Consider the following 20,358-nt stretch of genomic DNA (forward strand, 5'->3'; position numbering starts at 1 on the left):
GAAATTTAAAAACAGTGGTGAAAGAATATCACCCTGAGTCACTCCTTGTTTTATCCTCCTCTGTTTTGAGCTGTGGTGTCGAAAGATGACATACGTATATCGACCCCACAAAGAGTTCACGGACTACTTTTCAGTCCTGGCAGAATAGTCTAATATCGGCTGCAAGCAGCCTCAAAATCCTGGGAGTCACTTTCGATAGTTTCTTCTACTTATCGGCACGTACAACTGCAAAGCCCACTGAGGTAAAAAAGCGCAACAAGGCCCTAAAATCACTAGCCGGTAGTAGTTGGAACAAAGACAATGAAATGTTGGTGTCGACATTCAAAGCAATTGCCCGGTCGATTCTAAATTACGCTGCGCCCATCTGGTCGTATGCTAATAATTGGCGGCGGACAAAGCTTCAGACTTGTCAGAGACCATCAGGACTCCTACGGAATGCTTTCTGATGTCCCCCATCTACACAACGAGGCCTCCATGCAGGAGGAGCATAGTACAGGGTCCGGCACTCGAAATGTAACCAATTAAAAAGGCCATAAATTTACTTTGAAAAATTACTTTTATTCAATTCAAAGTAAAAAATGTGTGAAAATAATACAAAATTAAGAATCAATTTATTTACTTTTGCTCGATATAACCACCTTCTGCCTTAGCTACGGCTTTGAGACGGTCCAGAAACGAATCGCCAGCTGTCTGAATGTGACTTGCAGGTATTTTGGCCCACTCGCGGACAATGGATTTTCTCAGCGCCTCGAGACTGGTGAATCTCTCAGCTCCAAATTGGCCCAAAGAGAACAATCCATCAGATTCGCGTCTGGTGAATTTGAGAGCCATTGTGTGGACGTTATGAGGTTCGGAACGTTGTTTTTTAGCCATTCTTGGTTCACTCGAGCTTTGTGAGACGGTGTCGAGTCCTGTTGAAACGTCCATGATCTACCACCGAAATATTTGTCTGCCCTTCAAAGCAACCCCCAAAATACTTTCCCGATACTATTTCGCATTTACCTTGACGCCAGGCTCGATGAAAACGATTGGAGAGCGCCCATCTGCGGTTACAGGGGCCCAAACCATTACCTGGGGCGAGTGCGCCTCCTGGTGGCCGGTCAAATAAACCCTATCGTTTAGGAGTTAACGAGTTGCTACGAAATTCGGAAATTGACCGCTTTCGGCCAAGCGAAGTAACTCCTTCGCTCTCTCAAGCCTGATTTGTTGCTGCTTTAGTGTAAGGTCATCCGCTTTTTGGATCTTGTAAGGCTTGGCTTTGAGATCATTTTTGAGTACGCGGCGGATGCTACGGTCAGATATTTTCAGTTCTTCTTTTTACAAAATACCACTATCTTCTTTCTTTTGCAAGTACATGGCGTGAAGTTGCCCCTCTATCGCCACAACCTGGGACCCCTTCTGTTGAGTTTTTTTCTGAAACGAGCGATGATCTAGAGCTAGTCTAGAATTTGACTTTGCTGCAAACTTGGTTTCATTACTAAATTACTAGCAAAAAAATTACTAAAAATTGAAAATCTCTTTCCCGCATTATTTACTAGAACTAGTTTCTCATAACAACGTCTCCATTTCTTTTGCAGGAACTTGCAACTTGGACCCAAATACTTGCAGGCAGTCACAAGCGCAGTTGGCATACTGCTGTAAACAGAGCAGCGCGCAGAGTCGCAGTCGCAGAGAGACGTCGCCAGCTCCGTTTTCGCCGTTACAGCCACAGCTGCTGTCGCAGTGCGTCTGGTTGTGGTGCGCCATTTGTTTTCTGGTGGAAATATTTTAAACGACGCAAACATTAAAAGCGCGTTTGAGACACGCAAAGAATTTTGATATCTTTCGGAAGACACAAATTCACAGTGGCATAAGAAAACAAACGAGACGAAAAGATACCGGGAGTATTTGTGAGTTTCGACTCAAAACGTTGAATTGACGAAGAACCGGCCTCAAAACACCGGGATATTCTGCGCTATTTATGCGTGGCTAGAAGCTGAATTGTGAAATATAAATGAAACACGAATAAAATAAGGCCGAGTACAATAAACAAAACTTTGCTGAAATCCATTGTGTTCAAGACGACGAAAGCGGGCGTTGATACATAAAGCAAATTCAAAGTATACTCGTATTATCGGAAATAATAATTTACATTTTTATACCAATCTCCGTATAAGTGGAGTCTCACACAATAAATACTTTTATCTTTTCACTCTTTTACGAATTCGAAGAACCTCCCCAAAATGGTTGCAAATCAAGCGAACACAAAGATTAAACTGGATGGTGCAATTTATCAGCCACTGTCCACTCCGACAGACATGCAATCCATAATACCGTCAATGACGCCTACACCCACAACAACACCACTAAACAAATCCATAAAACACGATTTCTTTCCCGAGGTTAAGTTCTGCGACCTCTCGGCAAGTGACTTACATGATGGCGAAAACGATTACGCCGCCAACGAACGTCTTCTAAAGCATTGTCTGATCACAGTTGACGACGGCAGTGGCGTCCTCACTACCACCACAACAACGACGACACTAGCCATGTTGGAGGGCGATGGCCTGAAAAAACGTAAACGCCTTATCTCGAACGAATCGGCCGATTCGATTGATTCGAGCTCAACAGATAAAAAGAAGCCAGAAATACCTGACGGCGGCTACGGTTGGGTTGTCGTCTTGTCCTCACTCGTGGTCTCGCTCATAGCAGATGGTTTGTCATTTTCCTTCGGCCTGCTTAATTCGGAATTGCTCGACTATTTTGGTGAGTCCCCATCGAAGACAGCCTGGATTAGTTCGCTGTTCTTTTCAGTGCCCTTACTAATGGGGCCCATCTGGTCTAATTTGGTTGATAATTATGGCTGTCGCAAGATGACCATATTTGGCGGCTTACTATCCGCAATCGGTTTTGGTCTTTCTTCACTTTGTAACTCCGTAGAAATGCTAATGTTAACTTTTGGCATTATTTCTGGCTTGGGGCTGGGTATTGGCTATGTGACTGCAGTGGTATCAATCGCTTTTTGGTTCGACAAGAAACGCACATTCGCCACCGGTATCGGTGCATCTGGTACGGGCATCGGCACTTTTTTGTATGCACCGCTTACCCAGTGGCTAATCGACTACTACGGCTGGAGAGGCGCCACACTCATTCTTGCCGGCACAATGCTAAATACCTGCGTCTGTGGTGCGTTGATGCGTGATCCTGATTGGCTCATAGAGGAAAACCGTCTGGAGAGTCGTTCGCAAAGCGTAACCACGTTTTCCAATTCGAGTGTGTGTCTCGAAGAAATCAAAAAGCTACTAGATACCGGTGTAACAAAGGAAGCTGTGCTTGACACGTTGGTGACTAAAAACAACACGGAAGCCAATCAGCAAATCAATGATCCAAATGAGTTCATCATGAAACGCTACCGTAGCGAGTTATTTTTACCAACCTTTTTGGTGTCTCAAGATTTGGATTGCCTTTACGAAATCAAGAGTCTCAGCCGGCGCTCGCTACGTCATAAGGACGGAGCTGAAGCGCCATCGCGTGAAAATTTGCTATCGATGTCTTCAGCTGGTGCCAATCCCACAGCTACATTTATCGGCTCACCTGATGACACAATGATGGGTGGTATTGCTGAAACCGTGGCCGAAGATGCGAAACGCAACTATTTGGCTTCGATGGAGACACTGTCGCCATCGGAAAAGAATTCGCTGAGCCGTGAAACACCCTCGCTCACATCTTTGCTATCGCAGCAAGCTTTCGTCGGCGTAAATTCGAAAGCATTGCCAGCAACTCCGCGCGAGTACCAACGCAATAGCAGTCACGATGGCACTATCGCCAATTCGCGCTACTCGCTAAATGAAAACTTTTTCAGCGCAAAAAAAACGGCCACGTCTTTTGTGGATCTGAAGCCGAATGGCTTGCGGCACAACTCAGTCGATATACTGAGCGATGAGACTTATTATTTGTCAATTAAAAACGATACTGCAGGACTTATAGATGGTAATTTAAGGAAACTAAATAAGGGGCCGGCAATCATATCGATACCGGAGAATGACGCAACCAACAAGCCAGCGAAACGGTCACGTACTGATAGCATAAGCGGCATGCGTCGGCTATCGAAATCGAAGAAACCGATTGTGCGCTCAAGTTTTCGCCACAACATCTCGATGCGAAACTCAAACTTCTTGAAGAATATGCGAATACATCGCAATTCCATACATTACCGTGGTGCTATGTTGAATACGCATCGCTACCGATTGCGCGCATCCTCGTGCCCGAACATCTACCGCAACTCCATGACGACGATTGCAAAAGAAGAAGAAGACGTAAGTAGAAAGCTTGAAATAAAATTAAAAATTGAAGTCGAGTGCAAATATCTTAAGGGAGCTTAAGAAACTGGTGGCAGTTTTTACAAAGAAAAATCGAGCTACGTGAACAGAATAGCAGAGTTTAGAAACTGGCGTGGCCTAGTGCGCTTGGAAATGGCTCATTTCGTTTCCCAATGCGAACCGTTTAAGGGGTTAGGGGTAGTTAAAGGCTCGAAAAAATGATGATTTTCAATAATTTTTTTTGCTAGTCATGTTTCGACTTGACTTTAGCAAAATTTCAAAAAAAAAAATTAATAATTGTAAAAGTTATCGCTGTTTGTGTGGAACTCGTTTCTCCAGAAGTCCCTTGAGTTGACCATCACAACTCCTTGGAGATTCATCTAAAATCAATCGGACAAGAGAAATTAGTTTTATTAATAGAAAATCTTGTGTCTGATCGAAGCTTTTTAACAATATGGCGACCTAAGGAAATATTTTTCCGATTTTCGAGAAAAAAACCGACAATTAATTGTTAAAAAAAAAAATCAAAATTTTTGAAAAAAAATCCTTCGATCAGGCACGAGTTTTTTATGTTTTTCAAAAGCAGTATACATTTTATTGAAATCTACTAAGCGGTTATAAGTTACAGTGATCGATCACCTGTTCAAAAAACATAGTTTTGAGAAAAACGCATTTAAACTTTTCTGGAACACTCCGGAGCACCCCGAGCGCCCTTTGTTAATTGTTGAAGAACTCGAAAAGTATTTTTCGGATTCACTTCAAATTTTCACACAACATTTTTAAGATATTATACTTTAAGAAAATGCCAAAAATCCAATTTATTGAAAATTCTGACTACCCCTCACCGCTTAACAACGTTAAGCATAGTTTAATACGGCGACCCCATGAAAAAGCAGAACGCATATCAAACTTAATGAAATCTCCTTTACATCCATGTCGTATGAAATAAAATTTGCTGTAGTCGTTTCATAGCTTACAAAATGTACGTCAGGGTGATCGATTTAAGTTTTGAATGCTTTCATTAGCTATAGTTGTTTTAATAAACAAAATGTTGAGGTGTTCAAAAATTCAATCTTTTGTCCCACAAAAGTCGAGCAAGTTTTTGAAACATTTCTATCAGAAAAAACTAAAATTTCTATTTATTTAAAATAATGCAACAATAGCAGATTTTCAAATTTAGAAGTTCACTCGAGCGTCTCCGATCAGCCTGTGACCAGAACGTACTTGATCTCGCGACTTTGCACGTTTGCGTCCTAACCCAGCGTTCACCTTTCCAGTAGTACGCCACAGATTTTCAAAAGAATCCCAATCTTCTAATTTCACAGAGAAAGTGTCCGCCGAGCAGTTTCCCGCTGTCACTGTGACCAGGAACACAAATGAGCCTAATATTAAAGTATTCAGGTGCAGTTGATAGCGGCTTGGCAGTCGAAGTAAGTACTTCTGTCCCTCACAGTAGTTACACAAGTACAAGCCCGATTGCCTGATTTGAACTTCTTCTGGATAATTCCGCTTACGCGATTTTGGCCGAGTTTAACAAAGCGCGCCAGTCGTTTCTTTCTCGTGCTAATCGGCGCCAGTTGGGCACACCAAGTGAAGCCAAGTCCTTCCCCACCTGATCTTTCTAACGCAGAGGAGGCCTTGCTCTTTCTTTGCTCCCACCAACTCGTACCGCATCGAATACTTTCAAAGCCGGAGCGTTTGTATCCATTCGAACGTCGCCAAATCCTATCTCTATATCTCTGTATCCCCTATAACCTGACCTTTGGGTATGGAACTCGTTAGCGCGTTTCGGACTTAATTTCGTTTTGTTATTACTTCCATAAAAAGGGTAGGAATTTCGAAGTTCTCTTTTTGTAACATTAAAGTTTCTTTTTTCCAGTTGGCAACACAGTCAAAATCTCCCTTATAATGCCTTATATAAGTACAATACACAAGTTAAGGAGAGAACAGATCTTCTACTTTCTAGAGGTTTGCGACTTAAAAGAAGTAAACAATCAGTATATGATGGAAGAGGTTCAGTAAATCACAAAGACCGCAAAGCGTACGTAAGGCCCTCGCCTCATTTCATTCAACGGAGATGAAAAAAGATTTTTTAGTTTTGTTTTCAGTATTTTATTTTTTGATCCATTGTTAAAATATGAAATTTTTTTTGGCCATACGAGATTCGGCCAAAAAGTTGTCAACCTTCAAAAACTGGTCTTCCAAAAAAAGATATGTCGCTGGCGACACGGATTCCGGGACTTGTAGGTGTCTGAAATCAAAAGGACAAAAAGGTTCTTGTTCAGTATGAATGTCGTTATCGTGAGAACTACGACCTTTAAAAAAAAAATGTTCACAAAATGCCGGGCATTCAAAGATGAAAAACCGTTTTTTGACCCTTTTTTACTTTAAAGGTTCGAAAAAATACTCACTTTTTCCCCCCTGAATGATCGTTGTTCGCACGATAACGACATCAGTTCTACGTCATTTAAATTTTATTTAATCAAAATTGGTTCAGTAGAACCGACAATATCTGTGTTCATTGTCCTTGTGCCGACCATTTTTTGAAGGCTCACAACTTTTTGAACGAACCTCATATGACAAAAAAAAATTTATCAATAAGACATTTTAAAGGAATATAAAAGTTTTATATAATTTCTTTTTTACGGAACCACTTATAAAAACTAAATGTAAAACATAGAAAACAGTTAAAAATGATTATCCGCCGAGAAAGATGAGTATATCGACTCTATGAAATTTTTTTTTTGTCAAAAAGGACTAACGTGTTAGTCTGTTATCGTCTTTAGAAAGTGAGTCACTCGCAATGCAATTCTGCTTTTTCACCCGTTTGCCCAAAAGTGAGGTTGTTGCGAAATGTCATAAAATCCTGAGAAATTTGTGTGCCTTTTATCATTGCTAAATATATGTAATGAATTAAAATAGTTGGAAATATTTTATAAGAATGAATTTAGAAATAAAATTGAGTCAAAACTGCACCATATATGGGCCCATTTGCAGTAAAGGCTTAATAGATATTTAAGGTCGCAGTGCTAAATCTCCTCATAATAATAACAAAGGCTACATTTGCACATACCTAATCTATATTTATAAATATTTTTTATTTTTTTACTTTGTATTCATATCTTTGACTAAATGAGAAAACTATATCATTTCAGACCTGGTACGAAAGTCTGGCTGACACAATGAAGACGGTGTTTGATTTTTCGTTGTTTATGGATATGAAATTCACGTTATTTAATTTATCGACATTGTTTTTGTTCATTTGGTAAGTAAAAATTGATGGTGATATGTTTCTAAGAGGATTGACTTTTATGCATCCAATTTGTGATCGGTATCACATCAAAAGTCAATAACGGCACTGGTTTATTGGGAAATTCAATTGCCAATATATTTATCAGAGTATTGACAAAGTGGAAAATTTTAAATAAAAGAATTTAGATCTTAAAGAAACTCTGTCATTGAAAGTAAGAGCACATCCAGGAGCTCTTTTAAGTATAGGGTTTTCCAATAAGAGGTGTTATTCCCGTAAAAGATCAATGGTTTCGTTGCTTGTGTGGCACGTAGCGCCGTCTTGTTGAAAATAAATGTTGTCCAGATAAATACCACCCAATGCCAGCCATAAAAAATTGTGTATCATCTCTCGATAGCACATCCACTCACCGTAACTGTTCCTCCAGCTTCATTTTCGAAAAAGTAAGGTCTAATGACTCCGCCAAAGCATAAACCGCACCAAACAGTCACACGTTGAGGGTAGAGAGGCTTTTCAACAATAACTCTTGGATTTTCTGAGTCGCACGTCCGACAATTTTGCTTCTTGACGAAGCCACCGAGATGGAAATGGGCCTCGTCACTCAAAATGAATTTTCTCTGGTGATGCCCTAAGTGCTTTGCTTGATTTGCCCCCCCTGGATCTTAAGATACATACAACAGGAAGCAATAAAAGCAATGTGTAGACACCATAAATATGGTTTCTGGCACGAAGACGGAACTTCGGGACACAGAGAAATCTTTAAGTTGCTATCTGAGCAGTATCCACTGTTTTTGGCACCTAAAGACGATCTGATACCCACAGTTTCACTTGGAAGGAAACTTGATGTCAGGTTTCCATTGCGTAAGCAATGGTGTAATCCAGAATGCATGCAGGGAGGTTTGACGGATATTTTCCTTACCGATGGGTCCAAGAATGAAATAGGGTCTGGAACCGGATGGTACTTAAACGATAGTTATAAGTATCACTATACTATGGGGGAAATGGCAACTGTTTTCCAAACGGAAGTTTTTGCCATCCTGAAAGTAGCCGAATGGATAATCGAGAGGAGATGGAGCGGGAAACATATTGGAGTTTTCAGTGACAGTCGCTGAAGGCCCTGGAGAACGCGAAGCAAACCTGGGTTCCAGGACACTCCGGTGTTCAAGGAAACGAAACTCCCGATGAATTGACCAACCATGGATCAGCGGTTCCAACACAAGGGCCAGAACCAATAATCGGAATCAGTTCCGCAGGAATCATGAATTGGATCAGCGATTATGAAGGCAATTTACATAAAGAGCGATGGTCCGGTCTAGAACGCTGCAGAACTGCAAAGTGTTTTGTGACAAGTCCGAACAAAAAACTGTTAAACTTTCTACTAAAACTTGGAAGGAAAAATGTTCGGTTGATGGTCGGTATAGTTACAGGACACAACCCATGGGGTCAGCATATGACCACCATTGGAATCATTGAGGACTCGATGTGCCTGTCGTGCTTGGAGGAGGCGGATAGCACTGAGAACTTTCTCTGTGAGTGTCCTGCCTTTGCTAGAGCACGGCTACGAGTTTTGGGGTCCGATGTCGTGAGAATGAGTAATATTCGTTCTCTAAAACTGGAGGATGTTTACAGATTTGCCAAAGAATCTGGAAAATTGTCACAGGACTAACTGTATCTCGGTCTCTATTCTTTCCTATCTCTTTCTCTGATACTTTTCTCCTTCCGTCATTGACTATCTACTCCCTTTCCAGAGCTTAAATACAATGGGCTTTTTAGTCTAAGTGTTTTAGGAGCCACCAAATCTCCTGGTGCTCCTTGGCTCGACCTTTCAAATTTCAATTTCAAGGACAAAGCTTATTATATATTTGGTCAACTGGATGTCATTGCTAACTTTGTCAGCTGCTGAAACATAACAATTGGAAAAACTATAATTGCTATCTGGTCACCCTGTATAGCGAATATAAATATGTTAGAAGATTTATTTATAAATAATAAAAATTAAATGAGCTGAAATAATCTTGGCAAAAGTACCTGCTCGTTTCAACATTGTTGCGTAGGTATTTCGTTTTCATATGGATTAGAAAGCATTAAAGTGTACGCCGCACTATTGCAAATAAACCTATTGAAAATCACTAAAAATATGAATATACCGACATATAATTACATACACACATGCATATGAACATATGTATGTATGTATACGTATATGCGTCGATATTTGGTTATGCTTACGTTTGCCTACGAAACTGTGAATATGAAAATATGAGGGATTATGCCAAAAAACGTGGATGAGGCCATATTTACGTACGAGTGTATATTCACACTAGGGATGTCAGTGTTAGCGGCAAATTTTTATTTCGACATTTCGGGATATTTTTCAATTCATGGTGGGACAAAACGCTTTTAATTCAATAAGCAAGAGCGTTCCCATTAATTCAACAACATTCAAAAAGTAATAATTAGAATTTCTTGTTTTACCAATTTGCAAGAATTCCACCAACAAAACTCCTTTCGCATCCAAAAAAAAACCTGATACTAACACCTAAGGCCTTCTTGTCCCATTTGTGGACACGAACTCGTTTCGGAGCCAAAGAACCAGATTCACACCACTCTTTAGTCTCTTGTCTTGATTTAGGGTCGTGGCGATATACTCAAGTCTTATCCATAGTGATGAATCGACGCTCAAAATCCACTTTATCATTTCGAAAATGCCTTAAATTTTGCTGAGAATGTCGCATTCGAATGTGTTTTTGTTCCATTTTTAGCGAAGGCAGCATCCATTGTGAACACAGCTTTCTGAAAGCCAATATTTCAGTCAAAATATTGCTTGCACTGCCCAATGAGATGCCTAGCGCTTCTAGTAAATCTTTAGGTCACTCGATGATTTTCCATTACAATTTCCTGTATTTTTTCTACGATTTCTGGTGTTGTTGCTGTTTTTGCACTCCTTGACGTGGATCATCTTCAAGGCTGTGCGACTACGTTTAAATTCAGAAGCTCATCTTTCTACTGTACTAATTGATGGCGAAAAGTCTTTAAGCACTTCCAATATGCGTTCATAAATTTCATTTGCTTTTACACCTTCCAAAAAAAAGCTCAATTACTGCACGATACTTGATTTTTTCCTTTGTAGAAACTACTGTGACACAGATTGAAGAGTGTTCACACTCGTTCATATGTAGAATGTACCAACACAACAACAAAAATGTAGGCTAGTAGCAACGTCCTCTCTTATTGAACAACCTAAAGGGTTTTCTAATAAGAGGTCTTATTTTGATATTCAAAAATGCTATTTTTTAATATAAACGATCGGATGTTTATTTCATTATAAAGAGGAAGGTATGTCGTTAATAGTGGAAAATAACATTAGGCAAATAACCACCACGAGCATGCTAACAGGACAATATCCTTTTCATGAAATTTTCCATAACCGAATTGCAAAGTGGCTGTCCTATGTCATCGATAGCCTCACGAATTCCATCTTTAGGTCTTGAATCGACCCTAGGCTGTTGGCGTAGAACTTCTCTTTCACGTGGCCCCAAAGAAAAAAGTCACAAGGATAACACGATCCGGAAACTTTTCCCGTAAAATATCAATGGTTTCGTTGCTTGTGTGACACGTAGCGCCGTCTTGTTGAAAATAAACGTTTTCCAGAACAATACCATCCAATTCCGGCCATAAAAAAATCGTTAATCATCTCTCGATAGCGCAATCCATTCACCATAACTGTTGTTCCAGCTTCATTTTCGAAAAAATAAGTAAGTCCAATGACTCCGCCGAACCATAAACCGCACCAAACAGTCACATGTTGAGGATAGAGAGGCTTTTCAACAATAACTCTTGGATTCTGAGCCCCAGATCCGACAATTTTGCTTGTTGACGAAGTCACCGAGGTGGAAATGGGCCTCATCACTCAAGTTGATTTTTCGATGGAATTCCGGATCATTTTCATGCATTTCAACGACCCAATCAGCAAAGACACGACGTTGTTGATGATCGGCCGGCTTGAGTTCTTGCGTTAACTGGACTTTATAAGCCTTAAGACCCAAATCTTTATGCAAAATACGGACGGTGTAATGACCTTTGAGGAATGCCTAATTCCAAAGAACGACGAGGAATGGGCAAACCTGGGTTTTCTTCAAACTCTTTCGGCTATAATAGCAATATTTTCGGCTGTTCTTGAGCGACGTGCACGGGTTTTATTCTTCACATTACTAACTTGTCCCAACAGCTCGCATTGTTTCACCAATTTCTGTATTGCGGTCCGACAAGGTACTTCACGATGACCCAAAAATGTTCGAGTTTTACGAACCGTCTCTGCCAAATTTTCACCATTTTTATAGTGAAATTTAATCATTTCAATGCCTTGTTTAAGCGTATATCGTTCCATTTTTATTAATAGTAGTTTCTACTTGTCAAATATCAAAAAATGACAGCTTCAAAAGTGACATCTACCGAAATAGCGGGCTATTCAAAATAACACCTGCAATAGGAAAACCCTTTATTAGGTAGCCCATTAAATATGTCGTCGATATATACAGTTAAGTAATGGGCAGTCTATCCATGGTACGATGGGAGTCAATCAAATACTGACAATATAACAGAAAGTTCAGAAAACAGAAAGTAAAGAAACGAAAACCCTAACGCGAACTCAAAAAAGTGGCCCAACGAAAGCGGCCGCATGATCATTTCTATATGTTAATTTACTCACAAAACCATTCGATTTTAAATACTCTCTCATCTTCACTTTAAACTAAAAAAAAATTGCCTTCTTTCTATTTTGTCTTTGTCACAGGTTTATAATTCCATACCTTTACCTGCCAGAGCACATGAAAATTCATGGCTATGAAACGGCTGACAGTGCACAACTGATTTCAGCCATTGGCATTGCCCAAACCATTGGCATGATCGGTCTAGGCTACATCGGCGATCTTTCTTGGCTGAATGTGAACGTCTGTTATTCGGCGTGTATGGTGGGTAAGTAAGAAATAACAATAATTATGATTTTTTTGGCTGTCATTAACCTGGACGTGGTCAGAACCAAGACTTTGACTAACGTTTCAAGCAGGTGAATTCCCGCTTTGTGGTGTGCTGAAGTGAGAAGGTGGCTCATATTATTCTCACGCCGACTTAGCAGTATTTGTAAGAAAAGCAGGTGGCTGGCTTGAAGCAAGCGCCACATTATGATTGTAATATAAAAGTGTCCTTTAAAACAAGTCATTCGGAATTGGTTTGTGGCTAGGCTTGGAACGCGCAATACGTAACAAGAGCTTTCAAAGGAAAGCAAAAAGTCTTGGGAGAAATTCGTTTCATGCCAAACAAGGTTTCACTTTCATGTGAGATCTTCGTCTGATATTCGAAAATATTGTTCAAACTTCAGAACTAAGAGAGCGATGAAATCCAACGTACAAACTCCCTTGCCAACAATTACAACTGCATAATAAAGGTTCAGGAATATCGCAGATCATTGTTCCATCGCCTACGATACTCGTCGTCACCCACGTGCAAAGGTCCAAAAATCTTTCGCAGAATCTTTCTCTCAAACACTCTAAGGGACGCCTCATCGGAAAACGTCTTATTTAAAGAAAAATCAAAAACTCAAAACCTCTGTAATCAGTTATTTAATGTTTTGTTTCAATTTACTCTCTTCTCTCTCTTTTCAGTGAGTGGCATATCGGTACTGCTCATGCCGATTTTCGTGAGCACTTATAGTCTGCTGTTGTTGATGTGCATCATCTTTGGCTTCACATTCGCCAGCTCATTTTCGTTTACACCCAGCATTTTGGTCAGTATTGTGGATTTGGATGATTTTACATGCGCCTACGGATTGGTGCTATTGGTACAGGGTGTCGGTATGATTGCGGGTCCACCCATCGCTGGCGCAATTTACGAAATGACGCTGAAGTGAGTAAATTTACTAAGTGTTTAAGTGTTACCTTCAAGTTAATTTGATTAAAATTATATACTCGTATTAGAATCCGTAAATGCCAGATAAGCTACAAAGTTAAGAAACCAATGGAATCAGGTGGAAACAATTTCGGAATAATTCGTTTTTTCCTCCGCGTATTTTGGAAGGCATTGTCGAAAAATGTATCTCTCGTCACAGCTAAATTTCCAATAAAAGTCTTAATGAAGTAATAAATATCCAATAGCCTCAAGCAACAACGAACCACACCATACATTTTTCTTGTTCTTCATGATTACGAAGCTCCCTTTGTAAACCTAAGATAGAGCTGAGTTGGTCTAAGCGTGCATGCCTTTCTTTCGGCCGCATCCGGCTGAGATATCTCATACTTCTTCGCGCTATAACATCTCATTCGAGAAGAAGGTGTGCTGGAGTCTCCGAGAACTGGTCGCAGAAACTACAGGAGCCAGTGGACTAAATCATAATCCTGTACAGGAGGCTATGCAATCTGCTGTAACCTATGAGAGACCTAGTGAGCATTCTCAATTTGTTCTTAGGGGGGTTAATTTAGTGCCAGCTCACGTCTCTTACTCTTAGCTCTTCACTACTAAGCTACTCCGTGATTGTGGGATATCCCATAGAACGGAAAGAGTCGGGTCCTATTAATAACGAGGCAGCAGCCTCTCTAGCCAATCCATCCGCAACTTCGCTCCCAGTTATACTGGAGCCCATGTGAACCGGTTGCGATTGTGCATTAAATTTCCCGATGCACTCAAGGACTAATAAGGACTTAACCTCAATGAATGGCAATGCATTAAGTGCCGCCTGTCTGTCCCTCAGAATGGCGATCCACTCATTCCGGATGTTTTTGTGTCTAAGTTGATTTCTGCATAGATTTCCACTTAGAAGATGCTGCGAAAACTACCCATCGGCACAGACCTCTTTGTTTTGAGGCCATATATTGCAGCGCCTATGCCTTCTGGTGTCTTCTGGCCATCTGTGTACCAGTTCAGGGTACACTCCTGGAGTTTCCTTTCAAATGCAGGTGTACTCCAGTCAACTTTATCGACTAGTTTGCTTTTGAACTTCTTTTCAAATGTAATAGCCTTATTGATACCATCCCTGAGTAGCTGGGTAGGTGGGAGCTGCAGACTCAGCGATTCCATGTTCTTGGATGGCAATACTTTTCCTTTACCGAAACCTTCCCTAGTAATATTCAACAAGGTACGCTAAACTGATTGCTGTACAACTCTGTGAAGTGGTGTTAGTTCGAGCCTCAGCTTCATTGCAGCTGTTGTAGGATAGGTGGTCGAAAAAGAGGCCATCAAAACCCACGCGACCGCTCCACATATCATCATTGGCCTAATTATCATAATATGCATCCATCTCAGTATTCTTGGGCTACAACCCCAGGATTTTCCTGCTAAACGTTTTTCAAACTTTAAGAGCCTTCGTTGCTTTGGACGAGCTTGCGTCAGCAGGTCTTTCCTAGTTTAGTTTGGCATTCAGGACAAAACCAAGATACTTTACTTCGGCGACCATTCCAAAAGCAATTCAGTCCATATTGCTTTCCTTATTCCTGGTGGGACTCTTTTTCTGGTGAAGGAAATAATGACTGTGTTGGACGGGACTATATTCAGAGTCACCACAGCACACAATTTCTTCGCCTTAAGTTTAAAACTCTTTGCATTATATCGCAACGGGTATTCTCGTGCTTGTCTCTTATAATAATTACAACGTCAGCTGCGTATGTTTGGAAGCGGATGCCATTGTTTTGCAAGCAAGTGAAAAAACTACCAGGAGAGGTGATAGGACACAACAAACAATGTGTTCTGAATTTTCAGTGTCCGTTTCACAGAATCGGCTGATGATGGTCCAGAGGTACCAATTTTATTTAAGTGGTAAGCGAAATAGCGGTAGCGGACCATCTACGTTTTTTTTAGCTGAGGTGACTATAGTTGATAGCACGGCTTTCAAAGCCGCCTGCCTATCTGAAAGTATGTAAATGTGGGTTCCTCTTTTTTTTCTGCGGTGACATTCCTTCACACATATCGCAATGGCATGTATTTCTGTCTGGAAGATTGTTGGGTAGTGACCCATTGGAATCGATTTTTTTTTATCTACGCCCATTGATTCCTGCGCCTCTTCTATCAGCTTCTAATTTCGATCCATCAGTGTACCATATCGGGAATGCGGGTTTGAAGGTGATAGAATTATTTTTTCAGGCCCTTCGTTCATTAATGAGAACTTGAAAGTTCCTGAAAAGAATGGGTTTGGGAGATAAAGAATAGGACTATGTCGGAAGTCTTCTAAGATCTTTAAATGTCCTTTCATATCTCCAATTTTTAGATAGGAGCTGCCTTTCAATCTCAAGGCGCTCAAACGTGCTTCTTTTTCAATTAAAATGTGAAGCGGTGGTATGCATAGGAGTACACCTAATGCGTCAGTTGAGCATGTTTTCATTGCTTCTGTTATACAGACACAGATGAGGCGGTCCAATTTGTGGAGATCATTGACCGCCGTGCTTAACCACCATGTCCGCGATGCTATGGAAGCGTAAGTGACTATAGGCTTAACAACTGCAGTGAATTCCAGTAAGTTATTCTGGAACTGAGTCACCATGTTTTCCAAAAAGCCTTGTGCAGGCAAAGAATACTCTTTTGGATTTTGCAGTAACTTTCTCAAGATGATAGTGCCAAGAGATTGTTTTGATACCAAGGTAGTTCTGTTCTGCGGAGAGTTGAAGAGTCGATTCATTTTGGACAGAACATTTAAAGTTGATGTTCCTTTTCCTAGTGGTGCCGTTCACTAGCGCGGCTTTAGATGGGTTAATAGTAGTATGGACACGTCCTAAGAATGAGCAGCGAAAGAGCGACCAAAACAGTTTTTGAAGCAAATCCTGAAGGAGCAAGAAAGAGAGGCCGATTAAGGCGACGATGGTTGCAAGACGTAGAAGACGGTATACGAAAGATGAGAATCTCGCAACGTCTACAATGGAGGCGTATTCTAGAGGAGGCAATGCCCCACTCCGAACTGTAATGCCAATATGATGATGACTGAGGGCTTGTTGCATGCGGTTAGAAAGAGTTATTTAGTTGGTTGGTTAAAGTGGTGATTCTTCCAGAATCCAACTAGCGCTTCCGCACCATTTTGTTGCCACATCCTCGTTGCCAACTTGTTTAACGGTTATTTACAGCATAACTATATCCAGTCTGTGCGGTTTAAGAATCTTATTAGGTTGTTGACGTCTAAGCCAGACAGCTGTTCGAGACTCTCAAACAGCGATTTACCCAGGGTTAACATTCTGTCCTTCCATAGGGCAGAGCATTCGCAGAGGAAATGGAAGATTGTTTCCTTTTTCTCCAGTTGTTTACAACTGTGACAGTATGTTTTGTGAGGGATGCCCATTTTGGCTGGTTGTTCTCCGATAGACCAATAGCCAGTTATGACTGCCGTTAGTCTGCCAACATCCTGCGTTTCATGTTTATTAATGTCGACGATTGCTTGAGGTTGTAGGTGGGCCATAACGTTCTGCTAATTTTACATTTCGACTGGTCTTTCCATACACAATCCGCGAATCGGAGGTGTTTTTGGGAAATTATATTCTTGACTGCACCTAATAGTGTGAATACCGGTACTGCAAGAGCGTTATTCATGGCAGATCCCCCTCTTGCCACTTCATCTGCTTTTTCGTTACCTTCAATGTTCCGATGTCGCAAGACCCAGATTAAGGTAACTTTATGGTTTTCATTCAAGGTGGTAAGGCTATTTCTGATTTGTTCCATCACCATAGAGGTTGTTGTAGCCGAACCCAGTGCCTGGATTGCAGCTTGGCTATCCGAAAGAATAGCGATATTGCCCTTAAAAGAGAAATATTTGATTAGTAGGGAGACGCAAGCATTAGGGAGACGCACAAATATTTCAAGTTTAAGTTTGTGAGAGCCATACTTTTATAAAAAAAATAAAAAATCTACATTAAAAAGGAAAATAGTCAAAATTGGTCAATGCCGGCTGTATTTCGGTCTATCGTCAAGCGCAAAACTAAGATTAGTCACATTCCTTATCATTCCACAAATTTCTTATTTTGAAGTGGTATAAGTTAATCCAAGAAATAAGCTGAGCACCAAGAAAGTCTTGCAGTATCTCTGCTTGCATTTTGAAGTCACTTTATAACAAAAAATAGTTGCTGAATTAAATAAATAATATTCTTTCTCTATATTACAGATGGGATCACTCATTCTACTTTGCCGGCGTATTTATTGCCTTATCGGGCGTGGCCTCCTATTTGATAGAGTTCTGCGAGAAGCGCGAGAAGGGCAGCGACAGCGATGTGTCCGAAACTAAGAAATCTAATTTAATACATTAAATATTTATAAAGCTAACTGTATTATAATAAACGAAACTTTTTCGAGTTCTCAGTAAAGTCTACTGTGTTATACATACATACATACTCTATGTGTGTACTAGTACTGGAATATAAAGGGTGTTTTTTTTAGAGGTTAGGTTTTCAAGTTAGCACTACTTTTTTCGTAGATGGTATTTTTGACAGCTGTCACTTGATTTATGCTCAGTTTGGTTTGCCATTTCATAATGAATAGACCTACACCTGAACAACGTTTGCAAATCGTGCAAATTTATTACGAAAATAATGGCTCGGTTCGCGCGACGCATCACAAGAAAATTTTGTTCAGCGATGAAGCTCACTTTTGGTTGAATGGGTATGCCAATAAGCAAAATTGTCGCATTTGGAGTGAACATAATCCACAAGCCATTGCTGAGACGCCGTTACATCCTCAAAAAGTCACTGTTTGGTGTGCTCTATGGGCAGAGGGAATCATTGGTCCATATTTCTTTAAAAATGAAGGCGGCCATAATGTTACAGTCAATGGAGAGCGCTATAGAGCCATGATTAATGACTTTTTCGTGTGAATTGGACGATGTTGACGTGGACGACCTTCGGTTCCAACAAGACGGCGCTACATGCCATACAGCCAACGCAACAATCGATTTATTAAAGGAAACTTTTGGTGAGCGCATTATCTCGCGCCGTGGACCTGTGGCGTGGCCTCCAAGATCGTGCGATATAACACCGCTGGACTATTTCTTTTGGGGCTATGTGAAGTCGCTTGTCTACGCAGATAAGCCCGAGACGATTGACGTCTTGGAAGAGAATATTCGGTGCGTTATTGCTGACATACGGCCCCAATTGCTGCAAAAAGTGGTCGAAAATTGGGCCTCTCGGCTGGAATTTATTCGAGCCAGCCGCGGCGGCCACTTGCACGAAATCATTTTTAAAACATAATGGCAAACCCTTATCTTTATAATAAAGCTAAATTCTTAGCCATAACATTAAATTATATACGTTTTATTTCATCTTGAAAACCTAACCTCTAAAAAAACACCCTTTACAAAATAATTTTTTCCGCGAACAAATTTATGTATCTGCATATTTATAGAGTTTGAATTCAATTACACTAACAAGTTTCGTTTTCATGTAATTGACGATTAAAAGTTGAACAACTGAAATGTAAATGTATACACACACACACATACATATACACACAAATTTCATGTTACGTACGGTAGATATGTACGAGTATCGTGCATTTTTCGTTATTTATTTTATTTCGTACCTTTTCGATAACAACAACAACAAAAATATAAATATACAGGTATCCCTCGTATAACGCGATAGTTACGTTCCAGAAGAATTGCGCGTTATGTAATTCCGCGTTATCTAAAACATAGTTTTCATATAAATTTGGGGGTTATGTTCCAATAGGTTTTTTTTTTTAAATAAAATACATACAAAATAACAGATGCACATATATTTCAACTCAATACTAAAGTTCAGACTTTATAATACAATTAAAAACACAAAACAAAAAATTTGAAAACAAACTAAAACAAATTAAAAGTTTATTAAAAACTTTATTGTTATTCTTCAAACTTCATATGGTAATTAATCTGTTTCACTGTCTTCAAAGATATTTGCACGTGGGCGTTTTGGGGGAGCAATAGCTTCATCAGAAGATATTTCTTCAACATAGTTTTCGCTATTGGATAAGGAACTCGTTCTGGGACCTTGTGGTTCTTCTACTGGTTTTATAATTGCAAAATCTGTTATCAGTTTTTGGTGGGTGGTTTTTTTAAGCTCCTTTTCAATTTCGTAATAAGGTGCTAGATTAATATCTATTCTATCTATCTAAGGCAAAAAAGGGTAATTCCCGGTTTACATTAAAAATACATTACATATTATAAATATGTGGTACGCAAATTAGTGTTACCAGATTTTATAATTATGTATTTTCCCCTTCGCATTATATAAGCCTAAATTTCCCGTTGTACTGAACACTAATTTTTCCAAATCGCGTTATATCGAAACCGCGTTGTATAAGACCGCGTTATACAAGGGATACCTGTATTTCAAGATAGCGTTTTCAAATACATAAATGACAACAACAAATGCAACACTGCATACCGAGAATAGTATTTTTTCAATTTCTGAGCGATCTAATAAGAATTTCGAATTTAGCGAAAACAAACATTTTTTGTATTTACTTCTTTATAATCTGACTTATATATAATAATACTATACTATATATACAAATATGAAATAAATCTGCAAAATATTTTCATTTGCAAAAGTAGCAAAAGTAGTAAAAAAAATTGCAAACAATTATCAAATCATCAGTTTCCTCGTAACTTAACTAGCATTAACCCTTTGCGATCGGCAAATTTCTCTGGTGGCAGTACCAGCTAGTCGGCGCAAATTTAGCTTTTCGGAGTTATTTATCCGCAAATATGAGGAAAATACAGAACACAAATAATAGAAAACACAGAATTCGTTGAAACTGATGTATTAAAGTTTAATTTAATAAAAAAAAAAATTAATTTTAAAATTTACA

At 39.8% G+C, this 20,358-nt stretch overlaps 2 protein-coding genes and 1 long non-coding RNA gene across 3 annotated transcripts in view; 2 read left to right on the forward strand and 1 right to left on the reverse strand.

The window, feature by feature from the left end:
* The window catches only part of LOC128865943 (serine/threonine-protein kinase phg2), a 119,601-nt gene extending 117,934 nt beyond the window's left edge, over window positions 1–1,667 (forward strand). Inside the window, exon 5 of the mRNA XM_054106381.1 lies at window positions 1,578–1,667. Coding sequence (XP_053962356.1) covers window positions 1,578–1,641 — 64 coding nt within the window. The 3' untranslated portion in view covers window positions 1,642–1,667. The remainder of the gene's footprint in view (window positions 1–1,577) is intronic.
* The window catches only part of LOC128865944 (uncharacterized), a 57,735-nt gene that overhangs the window by 22,014 nt on the left and 15,363 nt on the right, over window positions 1–20,358 (reverse strand). The gene's annotated exons all lie outside the window — the stretch shown is intronic.
* On the forward strand, window positions 1,661–17,884 carry LOC128865941 (uncharacterized). The gene is made up of 5 exons (XM_054106377.1): window positions 1,661–4,295; window positions 7,454–7,563; window positions 12,341–12,522; window positions 13,209–13,449; window positions 17,675–17,884. Exons 1-5 carry the CDS (start codon window positions 2,223–2,225, stop codon window positions 17,814–17,816), a joined length of 2,748 nt encoding a protein of 915 aa, XP_053962352.1. The 5' UTR covers window positions 1,661–2,222; the 3' UTR covers window positions 17,817–17,884.

The sequence above is a fragment of the Anastrepha ludens genome, chromosome 6 (genome assembly GCF_028408465.1).
Source record: "Anastrepha ludens isolate Willacy chromosome 6, idAnaLude1.1, whole genome shotgun sequence".
In the NCBI taxonomy this organism is placed as follows: Eukaryota; Metazoa; Arthropoda; class Insecta; order Diptera; family Tephritidae; genus Anastrepha; species Anastrepha ludens.

What these genes read in the sequence shown, in the direction of transcription:
- LOC128865941 (XM_054106377.1), top strand. Translation starts at nt 2,223, where the DNA reads ATGGTTGCAAATCAAGCGAACACAAAGATTAAACTGGATGGTGCAATT. An exon ending in TTGCAAAAGAAGAAGAAGAC is followed by an intron (nt 4,296 to 7,453) that starts GTAAGTAGAAAG and finishes ATATCATTTCAG; the next exon opens with ACCTGGTACGAAAGTCTGGC. An exon ending in ATTTACGAAATGACGCTGAA is followed by an intron (nt 13,450 to 17,674) that starts GTGAGTAAATTT and finishes TCTATATTACAG; the next exon opens with ATGGGATCACTCATTCTACT.